Here is a 14,207-nt window from a genome sequence, read left to right on the forward strand (position 1 = left end):
ATTTTGATATATTATGCAGATTCACATTTCATATTGCCTTACCAAATAGAAATTCCTCCAAGAGAAGGCACTTTTGTTTCAATGACATATTATTGTTGCCTTCATTGACTCCTTTTTTTTTTTTAAAGGTGATTTTTATTTTTTTCCTCTCTTATTCAGGACAATTGTGTTTATTTAAATGACCCTATTTTTTGTTCCTGTGTACAACCTAGTAGGAATCAAAATTTTTTCTATCTGACTCAGTTGTTGCAAAAGAAGAAAAAAATGTAACCATGCTGTTAGAAAGCCCTGGGTTTTCCTGAAGAACTCCTAGATGTTGTGAATGTTTCGCAAATCTCAGATATACACTCAATACTGAGTTTTGTTTTAGTTTAAAGACAACCATTAAATAGTCTTCGTGTAGGTTCAAAATAATCTTCAAAGAAGGTCTCTGTTGAAGGGTCACTTTCCTAGAGTCTTTTCAGGATTAAATCCTAGGGGTTTGACCAACCCTTCCTCCTCACCATTAATGATGGTGGACCCCTACAATTTGGGCTTCAAATATACTTCGTTCAGCGTTTGTTGTAGGGAAACAAATATCCTTCACCACAGTAATGTTTTACATATTCATTCTAATTCCTCACCATCCTCCTGCCTGTGCTTTCCCGCAAGGCCGCCTCTCCCAGCAGTTTTACTCCACCTTTGCTTTGCATGGAAATAACTTGGCTTACATAAACTGTGCGTGTGTCCCGTGTGACTGTCTCTGATTTGGGTTGCCATGCCTCACATTTTAACTCTGGACTCACATATACGTTTAATCACAGTGTTTTTTGGTTTTGTTTTATTTTTCTGTTGTTTTTCTTTCCTTTCCTTTATTTCCCTCCTTGGTCTGTCAGTTCCGTGTCTAAACAAGGAGGTTGCTCCAAGGAAAGGACCATGCCTCTTAGCAGAAGACTGTTTGTTTCATTGTTAGGTGTGAATTTCCCTTAGATGAAATGCCAGTTTGCAGCCAATTCAGATGTTTCCTATCATCATTGTGTACTGGCAGAACTAAACATGCTGAATTCCAGAGATACATGATTTAAAAAACGTATGTACACCATTGGACGCGTTAATTCTGAGTTCGCTACTACTGGCTTTCACCTAGAGGAAATCAACTCTCTGCAATTTCTAATGCTTTTTTTCTTAATTTTTTTCCCCATGGTATTTTTCTTTTCTTTCTTTCTTTTTTTTTTTTTCCAACATTGATCTGTAACATCTGAACAATCTTGAGATACCTCTGTGTAATTTCACTGCGTTGTTTCTTTGTTTTGATCTGTGATGGTTTTTTTGTGAGTGTCTCAGTTATTTGTGATAGCTTTGTTGTATGTGTGGATGTGCTACAAGTGAGAAAATTAAGCAAGTTATTTCCTGCTCATTTTTCCTTTTCAGTTTTCTTTTTTTCCGTTAGCCTTGCTTTGCTCTTGTACCTTGAGACCTTGTGGATCCACCATCCCCAGCCCATTCTGTTGCCCCTCCCACCACGGCAGGAAAAGACGCTGTGTCGTTTCAAAGTCCTGATTTACATTTGCCAATATCTTTTTTGATTTCCATTTTACTTTCAATGTTTTTCATTCACATCAAAGATGATGAGACAGAATCTACAGAAACATCTGTCCTGAAAAGTCACCTGGTTAATGAAGTTCCTGTCCTAGCCAGTCCGGACTTGCTCTCTGAAGTTTCTGAGATGAAACAAGATCTGATCAAAATGACCGCCATCTTGACCACAGATGTGTCTGATAAGGCAGGTTCTATTAAAGTGAAGGAGCTGGTGAAGGCTGCGGAGGAAGAGCCAGGAGAGCCCTTTGAAATTGTTGAAAGAGTTAAAGAGGATTTAGAGAAAGTGAATGAAATCTTAAGAAGTGGAACCTGCTCAAGAGAGGAAAGCCGTGTGCAGAGCTCTGCTCAGTCTGAGAAAGAACTAGTGGAGGAAGGATGGGTTATTGTCAGTGATGAGGAAATAGAAGAGGCCAAACAAAAAGCACCTTTAGAAATCACTGAATATCCATGTGTAGAAGTTAGACTAGAGAAAGAGACCAAAGCCAAAGTAGAGAAAGATGCCACTGGGTTAGTGAACTACCTTGTTGAGGACCTAAATTCATATGTGTCTCCTCATGGAGAGAAGCCACAGATAGGTCACGATGTGGCCAGGGAGAAAAGTGAGGCTCCATCTGTTGGCAAAAGCTCGGAAAAAGAAGGGAAGGCTGCACCCCCCGATGAGAAACAGGGCCTGCAGAAACCGCACAAACCAACCCTGGGAATAAAGAAGCCTGTGAGAAGGAAATTAAAAGAAAAGCAGAAACAGAAAGAGGAAAACATAAACGGGAATGAAGAAAAATCAGAAGTTAAAAAAGGTAGTTCGGAAGAGTCATTAGATGAAGATGCAGGTCTGGCCCCAGAATCTCTTCCCACTGTGAAGGCCACCTCTCCTCTGATAGAAGAAACTCCCATTGGTTCCATTAAGGATAAAGTAAAGGCCCTTCAGAAGCGAGTGGAAGATGAACAGAAAGGTCGAAGCAAGTTGCCCATCAGAGTCAAAGGCAAAGAGGATGTGCCCAAGAAGACCACTCACAGGACACATCCAACTGCATCGCCTTCTCTGAAGTCAGAGAGGCATGCCCCAGCGTCGCCCTCCCCTAGAACAGACAGGCACTCTCCCCTGTCCTCCTCTGCGAAAAACGAAAGGCATCCTCCAGTGTCACCATCCAGCAAAACCGAGAAACACTCACCTGTGTCACCCTCAGCCAAAACTGAAAGACATTCACCTGTGTTGTCATCAGGTAAAACTGAGAAACACTCCCCTGTATCGCCCTCCACAAAAGCTGAAAGGCACTCGCCTGTGTCATCCACAAAGACAGAAAGACACCCACCTGTCTCTCCTTCCACCAAAACAGACAAACGTCCACCTGTGTCACCTTCTGGGAGAACCGAGAAACATCCTCCAGTGTCACCTGGGAGAACAGAAAAACGCTTGCCCGTTTCACCCTCTGGAAGAACAGAGAAGCACCCACCTGTGTCAACCACTGGGAAAACAGAGAAGCACCTCCCTGTGACACCTTCTGGGAAAACAGAAAAGCAGCCACCTGTGTCCCCCACCTCAAAAACAGAAAGAATTGAGGAAACAATGTCTGTTCGGGAGTTGATGAAAGCTTTCCAGTCAGGTCAGGACCCATCTAAACATAAAACTGGACTCTTTGAACATAAATCAGCAAAACAGAAACAATCCCAAGAGAAAGGTAAAGCCCGAGTAGAAAAAGAAAAGGGGCAGACAGCAACCCTGAAAGAAACACAGAGAACAGAGACTCAGACAATCAAAAGAGGCCAGAGATTCCTAGTAACAGGAGCTTCCGAATCCAGAAGGGGAGTCCGGACTTCCTCGATAGGATTTAAGAAGGAGGATGCAGTTGGAGAAAAGGAGAAAGCACCCAGTCCCAAAACACCTGAACCCGTTCACTCAGCCCCTGAAGAAGAAAGCCATAGAGAGAGTGAAGTTTCCAAAGAAAAAATGGTGGATGAGCAGGGAGACATGGACCTCCAGATCAGCCCAGACAGGAAAACCTCCACTGACTTTTCTGATGTCATTAAGCAAGAATTAGAAGACAATGACAAATACCAGCAATTCCGGATGAGTGAAGGGACCGAAAAGGTGCAGCTTCACTTAGACCAGGTCCTCACTAGTCCTTTCAATACAACCTTTCCACTAGATTACATGAAGGATGAATTCCTTCCGGCTCTGTCTCTGCAGAGTGGTGCTTTGGATGCCAGTTCTGAAAGCCTAAAACAGGAAGGGATAGCAGGCTCTCCATGTGGCAGCCTGATGGAGGGGACACCTCAGATTAGTTCAGAAGAGAGCTATAAGCATGAGGGCCTAGCAGAGACCCCTGAGACAAGCCCAGAGAGCCTTTCTTTCTCACCAAAGAAAAGTGAGGAGCAAATTGGGGAAACAAAGGAAACCAAGTTAGACACGCCCCCGGAAACACATTCAGGAGAAGAACATCACCCAACCAAAGACATTACTGATGGTTCTGAAGAGCAAGGTGCTGCAGTCACTGAGGGCTCAGAGCCCTCTACTGAGTGCTTTCAGAAGGTGACCACCCCAGACCCTTCCAAAGACATAAGCCCCCAACAAGAAGGCAGCAGTAGTGTATCGTTAGCAAAAGAAACACCCAAGGCATTGACGGAGGAAATGTCTTGTGATGAAAGTCAGCTTACACTTGATAGTTCAGCTCACAAGACTCAAACTGATGGTGAGGCTCGGGAATCTACAGATGAGACAAAGTCCTCACCTCTGACTGAGGCATCTGTAAAAACAGACATAGGAATTGCATCAAAGCCTCAGGGAGGCATTAGAAGTCCCCAAGGGTTAGAACTTGCACTCCCTAGTCGTGATAGTGAGGTCCTCAGCCCAATGGCTGATGAATCATTAGCAGTAAGCCACAAAGACTCTCTGGAAGCCAGCCCTGTTCTGGAAGATAACTCCTCACACAAGACTCCTGATTCTCTGGAGCCAAGTCCTCTGAAAGAATCCCCCTGTCGGGACTCTCTCGAAAGCAGCCCTGTTGAACCAAAGATGAAGGCAGGAATTCTTCCAAGTCACTTTCCTCTTCCTTCAGCTGTTGCCAAAACAGAACTCATTACGGAAGTGGCCTCCATGAGGTCCCGGCTGCTCCGAGACCCTGACGGCAGTGCTGAAGATGACAGTCTTGAGCAGACATCACTCATGGAGAGCTCAGGGAAGAGCCCTCTTTCTCCTGACACCCCCAGCTCTGAAGAAGTTAGCTATGAGGTCACACCCAAAGCTGCAGATACAAGTACACCAAAACCAGCCGTGATTCATGAATGTGCAGAGGAGGATGACTCAGAAAATGGGGAGAAAAAGAGGTTCACACCTGAAGAGGAAATGTTCAAGATGGTAACCAAAATTAAAATGTTTGATGAACTTGAACAAGAAGCAAAGCAGAAACGGGACTACAAAAAAGAACCCAAACAAGAGGAATCTTCCTCATCCTCTGACCCAGATGCAGACAGCTCAGCTGATGTGGATGAACCAAAACAGGTGGATGAACCAAAACAGGTGGAGAACATGGCAGGTGAAAGCCATGTCCCCGTGCTGGTGACTTCTGAGAGCAGAAAGCCTTCTTCCTCTTCAGAAAGTGAACCTGAATTGACACAGCTGAAGAAAGGTGCTGACTCTGGCCTTTTACCAGAACCAGTTATTCGAGTGCAGCCTCCTTCCCCACTCCCATCCAGCATAGACTCCAGTTCCAGTCCAGAAGAGGTGCAGTTCCAGCCTATAGTTTCCAAACAATATACTTTCAAGATGAATGAAGATACTCAGGAAGAGCCAGGTAACTCAGAAGAAGAAAAAGACTGTGAATCCCCTTTAGCTGAAGACAGTCACCCTTTTTCCACTGATGATGCAGATAGAACTTATGATGATCTAAGCAGAGACACTGATCAGCCAAAAGTCTGTGATGGCCATGGATGTGAGGCTGTGAGTCCTACCTGCTCAACCACCCCCATCTCTTCAGGTCTCCAGAATTCTGCTGGTGATGATGTCGATGAGCAGTTAGACACCCACAAGGAATCATTTGCTCCCCAGGATACTCATGAAAATGACACAGGAGAAGAGCTTGATACTCCTGCTGTGAAATCGCCACAGGGAGAATGCCCCAGTGAAAGCTATTCTTCTTTGTCCTCTCTGCCTCATTGTCCGGAATCTGAAGGAAAGGAATTAGATGATGATATATCCTCCACATCTTCCACAACAAAAGTGGAGGTCACAAAAACTGATGAAACATTGGAGAATATACCAAAGGACTGTTCTACTCAAGACTCATCTATTACCACTCAAACAGATAGGTTTTCCATGGACGTTCCAGTTTCTGACCTAGCTGAGACTGGTGAAATCTACGATCCACATGTCATAAGCCCTTATGAAAATGTTCCTACCCAATCTTTTTTCTCTAGTGAAGAAAGCAAAACCCAAACAGACACAAGTCACACCTCAAGTGATTACTCTTCTGAAGTATACTCTGTGACTACATCCTCTGTTGAAGATGTGTTAGTAACTAGCTCCTCTAGTACAACTGCTTCAAGCAAAGAATCTAATCTTGAGGGACAGAACCTAGAAATCGAATCTAGGCAAGAAAGTACCTTGTGGGAAATGCAATCAGATAGAGCCTCCTCTTTAGAGCCTGGTGTACCAAGTACACCAGCAGTCATTAGTGAACAAATAAGCAAAGTCATCATCACAAAAACTGATGTGGATTCTGATTCCTGGAGTGAAATTCGTGAAGATGATGAAGCCTTTGAAGCTCGAGTGAAAGAGGAAGAACAGAAGATATTTGGCCTGATGGTGGACAGACAATCTCAGGGTACTACCCCTGACACCACTCCTGCTAGGACCCCAACCGAAGAGGGGACCCCAACAAGTGAGCAAAATCCATTTCTCTTTCAGGAAGGAAAATTGTTTGAGATGACCCGAAGTGGGGCCATTGATATGACTAAAAGGTCCTATGCGGATGAAAGTTTTCACTTTTTCCAAATTGGGCAAGAATCTAGGGATGACACTCTCTCTGAAGACATGAAAGAAGGGGTCACTGGAGCTGAGCCCCAACAGCTGGAGTCAACAGCTGAGTCACTAGCACTTTCAGAATCAAAGGAAACAGTGGATGATGAAGGCGAATTACTTCCAGATGACTTGAGTGAGGAAGTAGAGGAAATATCTGCTTCAGATACTCACCTTAACTCCCAAATGGGAATTTCAGTTTGCACGGAACCATCCACAAAAGAGGCCATTGCTACAGGGGGTGAGGACCTCCCCACCATGCAAAGGGGTGATACACCTTCTCTGTCCAATGTGAAGCAGACACCTTGCTCTGACTCTCCAGAACCAGTTGTACAAGTTCAGTTAGATTTTTCCACAGTCACCAGATCCGTATATTCAGATCGGGATGATGATTCTCCCGATTCTTCCCCAGAGGAACAGAAATCAGTGATTGAAATCCCAACTGCACCCATGGAGAATGTGCCTTCTACTGAAAGCAAATCCAAAATTCCTGTAAGGACTATCCCCACTTCAATCCCAGAACCTCCATCTGTAGAGGATGAAAGTACATTTTCTGAAGATGTTCTATCTAGTCTGGATGAGGAAAGTAAGGAGGATGAAGCAAAACCAAAGTCCAAAATCCCCATCAAAGCACCCATCCAAAGAGTGGAGCAGTCGCTCTCACACCTAGATGCATCTCTTCAGCAGTCAGTTGCTCCTCAGGGACAGGATGTGACAAGCAGAGCACCAGATAATAGAAGCAAATCCGAATCTGATGTTAGTCCAGAGGACTCAAAGACCAAATGCCTAGTGAAGGCCAGAAGTGACACTGAGACAGAAACAGAGAGCAGAGAGGGGGCAGAGGAGCTTGAGTTAGAATCAGAAGAAGGGGCCACAGGACCAAAGATATTTGTATCCCGTTTGCCAGTTAAGAGCAGAAGCACCACATCATCCTGCAGGGGGGGCATGAGCCCCACAAAAGAAAGTAAGGAGCATTTCTTTGACCTTTATAGAAACTCCATAGAATTCTTTGAGGAGATTAGTGATGAGGCTTCCAAATTGGTGGATAGACTTACACAGTCAGAAAGGGAGCAGGAATTAGTTTCAGATGATGAAAGTAGTAGTGCCCTGGAAGTTTCAGTTATTGAAAATCTGCCACCTGTTGAGACCGAGCACTCAGTTCCTGAGGACATCTTTGACACAAGGCCCATTTGGGATGAGTCCATTGAGACTCTGATTGAACGCATCCCTGATGAAAATGGCCATGACCATGCTGAAGGTATTTGACAGCCACTGGGATTCCCTGTGCTACGCATGTCATAAATTTGATAGTTTTTTTTTTTTTTTTTGGTACCTTTGTTTTATTTGGTGATTTGTGTCTCATTTTCTTTAAGCTTTCCGTAGTGGTTAATGTGTTTGTGTAAGCCCTTTGTGTTTTGTGCTTTCTCTGTATACTCTTGTCTATGAAAACAATCTCAAGATTGAGTAATGAGAATGCTTATGGAAAACATAAACATATCCAGGCAATGAACTTGCCTTTCTTTATTTGCTGCACGTAAGGCCATGCAAGCTTTGAGTTTTGTTGTTCTGAAGTACCCAGGCTTAGCCTCAAATTAAGCACTTTTGCTATTGTGCATGAACATTTGGATTTTTGTTTCATGATATGAGGACTCACAACTTTTTTTTTCTTTGAATACTTCGAAATAATTTATACTTACAATTTTGTAATTATTAGGAAGCCATTTGCTCAAGAAGATTTCACATATCCAAAAATTCCAATTGTTGTGGATCTGTTTTTAATGCAGAAAGGTGGGATTTCAGATACGTTGGTAAACACTTTAAGCAAACAAATATAAGGTAAAAATATGCTTTTCATTTACGTGGTAGATGAATGGAGAATGTACTCAGAAAAGATGCAGCAGACAACAAAAACTCAAACTTTGCACCATTTAAGTTGACTGTGAGGGAATGATGGCTCTTTGAATTGTAAAAAAGGAAACCACAGATGGCTTTGAGAAGTAGCCTCTGGTCTTCCAGTATCTCTACAATGAAGACTATTATTCTTAAATTTGGGTTATAAAAAATTTCATGGTACCATGGTCTAAAATGCTGCCCATCGATCGATACATAGAATTTTAAAATAAATGGGAAAATTATAAATTAAGTAAGATATAAGCTTCCTTGGTAGCAAGCAGGAAGAAATTTGTCCCAAAGACATATATGCATACCAATCCAACAAACACGAACAAATGCATTTTCTTTTTTCCTCTCCTCTTCCAAGGTCATAGGGACCAAGGTAAATGTTATTTCTGGCCACACTCGATAAATCAGGATGGTCTGAGCAAGCCATGACCAAGATCTCTTGCAAATTTATGATGAGATTTCTTTCAGACAAGACCTGGAAGTGGTCGATGCCTCCATGAATAATACTAGATGGCTCTAGCCAATTATTCTACTTCTGCATCCCATTTATGATCACTCTGGTGTTTCTTGAGTAAAGAGGAGTGTCTTCTGGTGGGCAGTATTCACTCAGATAATTTAAAAGAAAAGTCCTACAATGACTATAAATTGACAGTTTATATAATTATTTCCAGTAAGTAGTCTTGATTAAAGAGATATGGAAGCAGATGGTTTTCATGAATCATATTAGATTTATTCCCCATTTCACCCCAGATATCAGACAAACACACAACTTAATATGATCCAATTGGAATAGGTAATATGTGCTATCAAATATTTGGACAAGTAACTTCCTTCCTTTGGATGGTCTGTACATCGTTCCTCCCCTGTCATAGACAACCTTTGGCCCTTCTGTCTTTGACCTTCTGTAGATCCACAGGATGAACAGGAACGGATTGAGGAGAGGCTGGCTTACATTGCTGATCATCTTGGCTTCAGCTGGACAGGTAAAACCAGGGTGACCTTTTTTTTTTTTTTTTTTTCTTCTCCCTGCAGAAAGCCTGCTTAGTTTAAATGATACAGTAACTAAGTGAGAATGGTTTTTTCCTCCTCCCTTTTCTTGAGAAAGACCACATGAAATAGTGAAAAGAACAATAAACTGTGAATTAAAAATCCAACTTCTGTATTGGCAAGGCAGGTTTTTCACCATCTCTGAAATTTAGAATGACTTTAGATTTGAAGATCTTGAGAATAAACTAAAACTTCACCACTCCCCTTTGCAGTTGTAGATGGCTAAATTGAGGGAGATTATTATGTTTCAAATGATTTTATATGATTTTCATAAAATTTAATTTGAGATTTAACTAGGGCTTCTTATTTTAGATATTTTGTGCCAGGTATCTTCAGAGTAAAGGCACTAAAATTTGTTTGGGGTGAATATTGCAACATATATGAATGAGATGTTTCGATAACTTTTTGAAAAATGGAAATGTTTAAGTATAGAAATTGTATGTTAAATAATTTACTAAGGGAGAGTAAATTATTAAATCAGTGTGGTTTATTTACAAATCATGATTCATAGATTCTAAAATGATATGCTTTCATCTACTTGTGATTCACTACATTACAGCAGGATTTTTATATAGTTTGTTCCTTCATTCCTTTCTGCCTTCCTTCCATTCTTCCTAAAGTCTGTTTTGATTTCCTTTTATGTCATTTGTGACTACTTCATTGAGACAAACAGTATAAAGTTAATATTCTTCTTTCAATTTCTTAAAGATTTGCTAATGAATAGGATTGCTAATAAATAGAATTCCATGTGCTAATAATTGATAATTTAAAATAAATTACTGGAAATGGGAAATAGCGTTGCCTCATTTTAAACCATTTTAAAGTAATTTTAAATACTGATCAGCCTTATTTAATTAGAAAATTTAGAGGAAGGTATGTTATCAAATTGTCCCCGATTGACTTATTAGATAGGCAACATTCAATTTTTTTTTGTTGTTTAAATAAATATGCCTATGTTTGGTGAAAGTTCAAGCCTTTATAACATCATATAGAAAGATATAAAATGAAAAGTAAGTATGTCTCTCATACCTACTCCTGGTCTTCTCGCCCCATGTCTCAACAGTAACTGTTAACATTTTCTCTTGTTTTCAGAAAAAAAAATACAATGTGTGTGTATGTATATATATGCCTACCATTTAAAAGTTAGCAAAATTTTATAAATTTTGCTTACTAATACTCCTTATAAATTTTCCAGCAGCATACATGAGCAGCAGCTAGACATACCTGTTACATTTTAAAAATAGTTTTCCAATTCTACTGCATGGGCACCCATCATTTTATCAATGGCCTTTGTTAATGGAATTTAGGATGTTTCCTCTTACTGGCAATAAATATTCTTGTGTCTTGGTATATTTTTATGAGAATGCCTGTAGAGTATGTCCTTAGTAGTAGAAATGCTGGGTCACAAATAATTTTTATTTTAAATGGTATTATCAAAATGACAATAGAAGCCATCCCTTGTGCACACATACTACCACATATGTGCTACCACATACTCACACAGTCATGCAAAAGCATCTGTATAGATGAATATGGTAGAATTTTAAGGAAAGCATTGTGGCTTTTTCCCTGGGCAAACTAATGCTTTCCATACCTATTATTCATATAACATGAAATCAAAGAAAGAATTTTATCCTACCCCTATAGTTTAGACAAAGCTATTTATATTTATATTAGACAAAGCTAGGTATTTATATCTAAGTACCCAGAAACAGGATTTATAGTACTTAAAATATCACCCAGAATGATTAAAAATGAGAAATAGTCTATTTCTCCCGCTTTCCCGCATTTATTTTCTATTACTTTGGTAAGAGCATTAGTATTAATGGTCTCCTCTGCACTTTTGAATCAAATGAACCTGAATTATACACATTTTATTATCGCTGCTTCATATCTGCTATTTCCATTATGGCAATGACCAATTCTATACCCAGTTTTAAGGAAAGACCCATAATCAGGAGTAGAAAAGCAAAGAAATATGAATCACTTCTACTGTGTAGAAATAAAAGAACCCAAATATAGCACCTACAAAAACACATGTATAAAATCACAAAGCAAGGTATAGATATTCAAACTGTGAAGTCAGTGTGTTTACAAAGTGTACCTTCTCCTCTAGAACTAGCAAGAGAATTGGATTTCACTGAAGAGCAAATTCATCAAATTCGAATTGAGAACCCCAACTCCCTTCAGGACCAGAGTCATGCACTGTTGAAGTACTGGCTGGAAAGGGATGGGAAACATGCTACTGGTAGGTACAGAATTCTAAGTAAAAAGTGGTAGGCTAAAAGTGGAAATCCTGGGGCTGGGGTTGTGGCTCAGTGGCCATCAACATTTAAAAAAAAAGAAAGTAGAAATGCCTGTTCAACAACCCCATTCTTGCAAATTTGGTAAGACAATTAATTAACAAATACCATCCATTTGAAGTACTAACAATGAATGAGAACAAACTGTTGCCCTTTCTAAAACATGCATGTGGCATAAAATATCTTGCATTTTATTCCTGTGATTAATGGGAAATGACACCAGTACTAGCTGACAACAGGGATATTATTCAAGTCTTAAAATTATCCAAATATTGGTATGGGATATAGTTTATTTATTGGTTTATTAGTAGCATGCTCAGTTCCTGCTTCCTTTATTCCTAAATAACGTAAGTAGGGAGAAATATTAAGTACATTTTTTAATGTTATAATTCCTATGTGATATTCTGACCACATGGAGTAAAATGGGAGTGATATGGACCAGAGGTGCTTCTCATCCTTCAGCTGGGCTAAATTTGACACTTCCTTTAATGTCTCCCTGCAGATCTACCTTGAGACCTCTATGCATATCATTTCTTCTGTCTATATTCTTTTTAGTAGCACTGTCATATTTAGCAAATAATAAAAGTAAATTTATTTAAATTTAAATTTCTGATAATTAGTTTACACTGAGTTGGTATAAATCCATCCCATGCAGTATTTTGGATAAACTTGTACCAAAAAAGTATTTTACCTGCAACTCAGATTGGACTGGGTGTCCTATATGTTATCGTCAGCTCTACTTTTAGGGCTTGTGCCTATGCTATACCATCTTCTTTGTGTGCATGTCTCTCTGTTTGCTTTTTACCAAAGACACTTAATTTAGTCTTTGGCTGTTTCCTATGTAAATATCAGAAATTAAATGAAAGAGATTTTAAAAAGATAACCTCTCATCTACAATAAGTGGATTTTCTCTGCCATCTTAGATACCAACCTCATTGAATGTCTTACCAAGATCAACCGAATGGATATTGTTCACCTCATGGAGACCAGCACAGAACCTCTCCAGGAACGCATCAGTCATAGCTATGCAGAGATTGAGCAGACCATTACACTGGACCATAGTGAAGGTAAAACACTGTGTATGTTGGCGGTAGAGGTATTGGATTAGGTATTGGATCTTCTCTCTCTCTCTCTCTCTCTCTCTCTCTCTCTCTCTCTCTCTCCATTTTTTGTTCTTAATTTGTTCATAATTTGTTCTTTTTAGATATATTTATAATAGTAGAGTATATTTTGACATATTATATGTACATGGAGTATAACTTATTCTAATTAGAATCCCATTCTTGTGGCTGTACATGATGTGGATTACAGTAATCCATTCACATATGAACATAAGAAGGTTATGTCTGGTTCATTCTGCTGTCTCTCCTTTTAGAAGATAGACCGCAGCCTTTGGTGATCATTCATTTCCTTGTTACTTCAACTTTCCTGCCTGTTTAACACCCCCACCCCCCAACAACTCATACACACTGTTCATTCTTTGTTTTTGTGCCATCATGGGTGACCCATTCAATTTACTTTCCTCGGTTCCTTAATGGCATTTTTGATACTAGTCTTCCTCAGACACTAAATTCTATTCTCACAACCTAGACTGTATCATGACCAATAACTGTTGTACTTCTGAGAAGCACACTACTTGAACCATTATACTTCACTTCCTCTTTTACCTCCACACCAACAATTCTTCAGTCCCACTGGGACCTCCAGGCTTTGGCCCTACCACCTTTTCAGAATTAAAGTTTCTCGAATTTATTGTCATTCCTTTGCCTGCTCAATCTCTTTCTCTCTTATCTCTATTTTATTTCTTTTCTTCTTCCTTCAGACCTCCAATACTTCTCCTTATTTATTCCCAGCTGATACCCACACTTCAGATTTCTTAGAAAGATAGGTTATAGGAAAATGTCGGTATTTTTCCATCCCAAGATCCATCAAGAGGAGTGCATCATGACGCACATTATACCTTCTCTCCTCTTACAGTAGATTAAATTTCCTTGCTTTTCTAAAGCCACTATTTTTTTCTTTTGTCCTGGATTTGATTTCCTTTTACCTAATCAAGGACTTCACTCCTGCCAGTACCATTCTGGCTTCCTGCAACTGGACTATGCCCAACTACATTAAACCGTGTTTTAACAGGTCTGTTCTTAAAAAACAAAGCAAATGGGGCTGGAGCTGTGGCTCAGTGGTTGCGCATTTGCCTGGCTTGTGTGAGGCACTGGGTTTGGTTCTCATCACCACATATAAATAAATAAAATAAAGGTCTATCAACAACTAAGAAAAAATATTTTCAAAAAATCAAATAACCTCTTTCACCCTAGATTCCCCTCTATATTTCTCCATCCATTTTATAGGAAATTTCTTCAAAAGAG

The 14,207-nt window shown here is 40.1% G+C and overlaps 1 protein-coding gene across 50 annotated transcripts in view; it reads left to right on the top strand.

The window, feature by feature from the left end:
- Ank2 (ankyrin 2) overlaps positions 1–14,207 on the top strand; it is a 554,279-nt gene that overhangs the window by 525,389 nt on the left and 14,683 nt on the right. For 42 of the 50 annotated variants that reach the window (XM_048813787.1, XM_048813791.1, XM_048813795.1 and 39 more), the window contains 3 exons: positions 9,400–9,474; positions 11,655–11,786; positions 12,765–12,908. In XM_048813787.1, the coding sequence (XP_048669744.1) occupies positions 9,400–9,474; positions 11,655–11,786; positions 12,765–12,908 (351 nt within the window). Of the gene's footprint in view, positions 1–1,604; positions 7,848–9,399; positions 9,475–11,654; positions 11,787–12,764; positions 12,909–14,207 lie in introns of all 50 variants that reach the window. The other 8 variants (XM_048813760.1, XM_048813757.1, XM_015484657.2 and 5 more) reach the window with 1 other exon arrangement.

Source organism: Marmota marmota, unplaced genomic scaffold, assembly GCF_001458135.2.
Source record: "Marmota marmota marmota unplaced genomic scaffold, marMar, whole genome shotgun sequence".
Taxonomy (NCBI): Eukaryota; Metazoa; Chordata; class Mammalia; order Rodentia; family Sciuridae; genus Marmota; species Marmota marmota.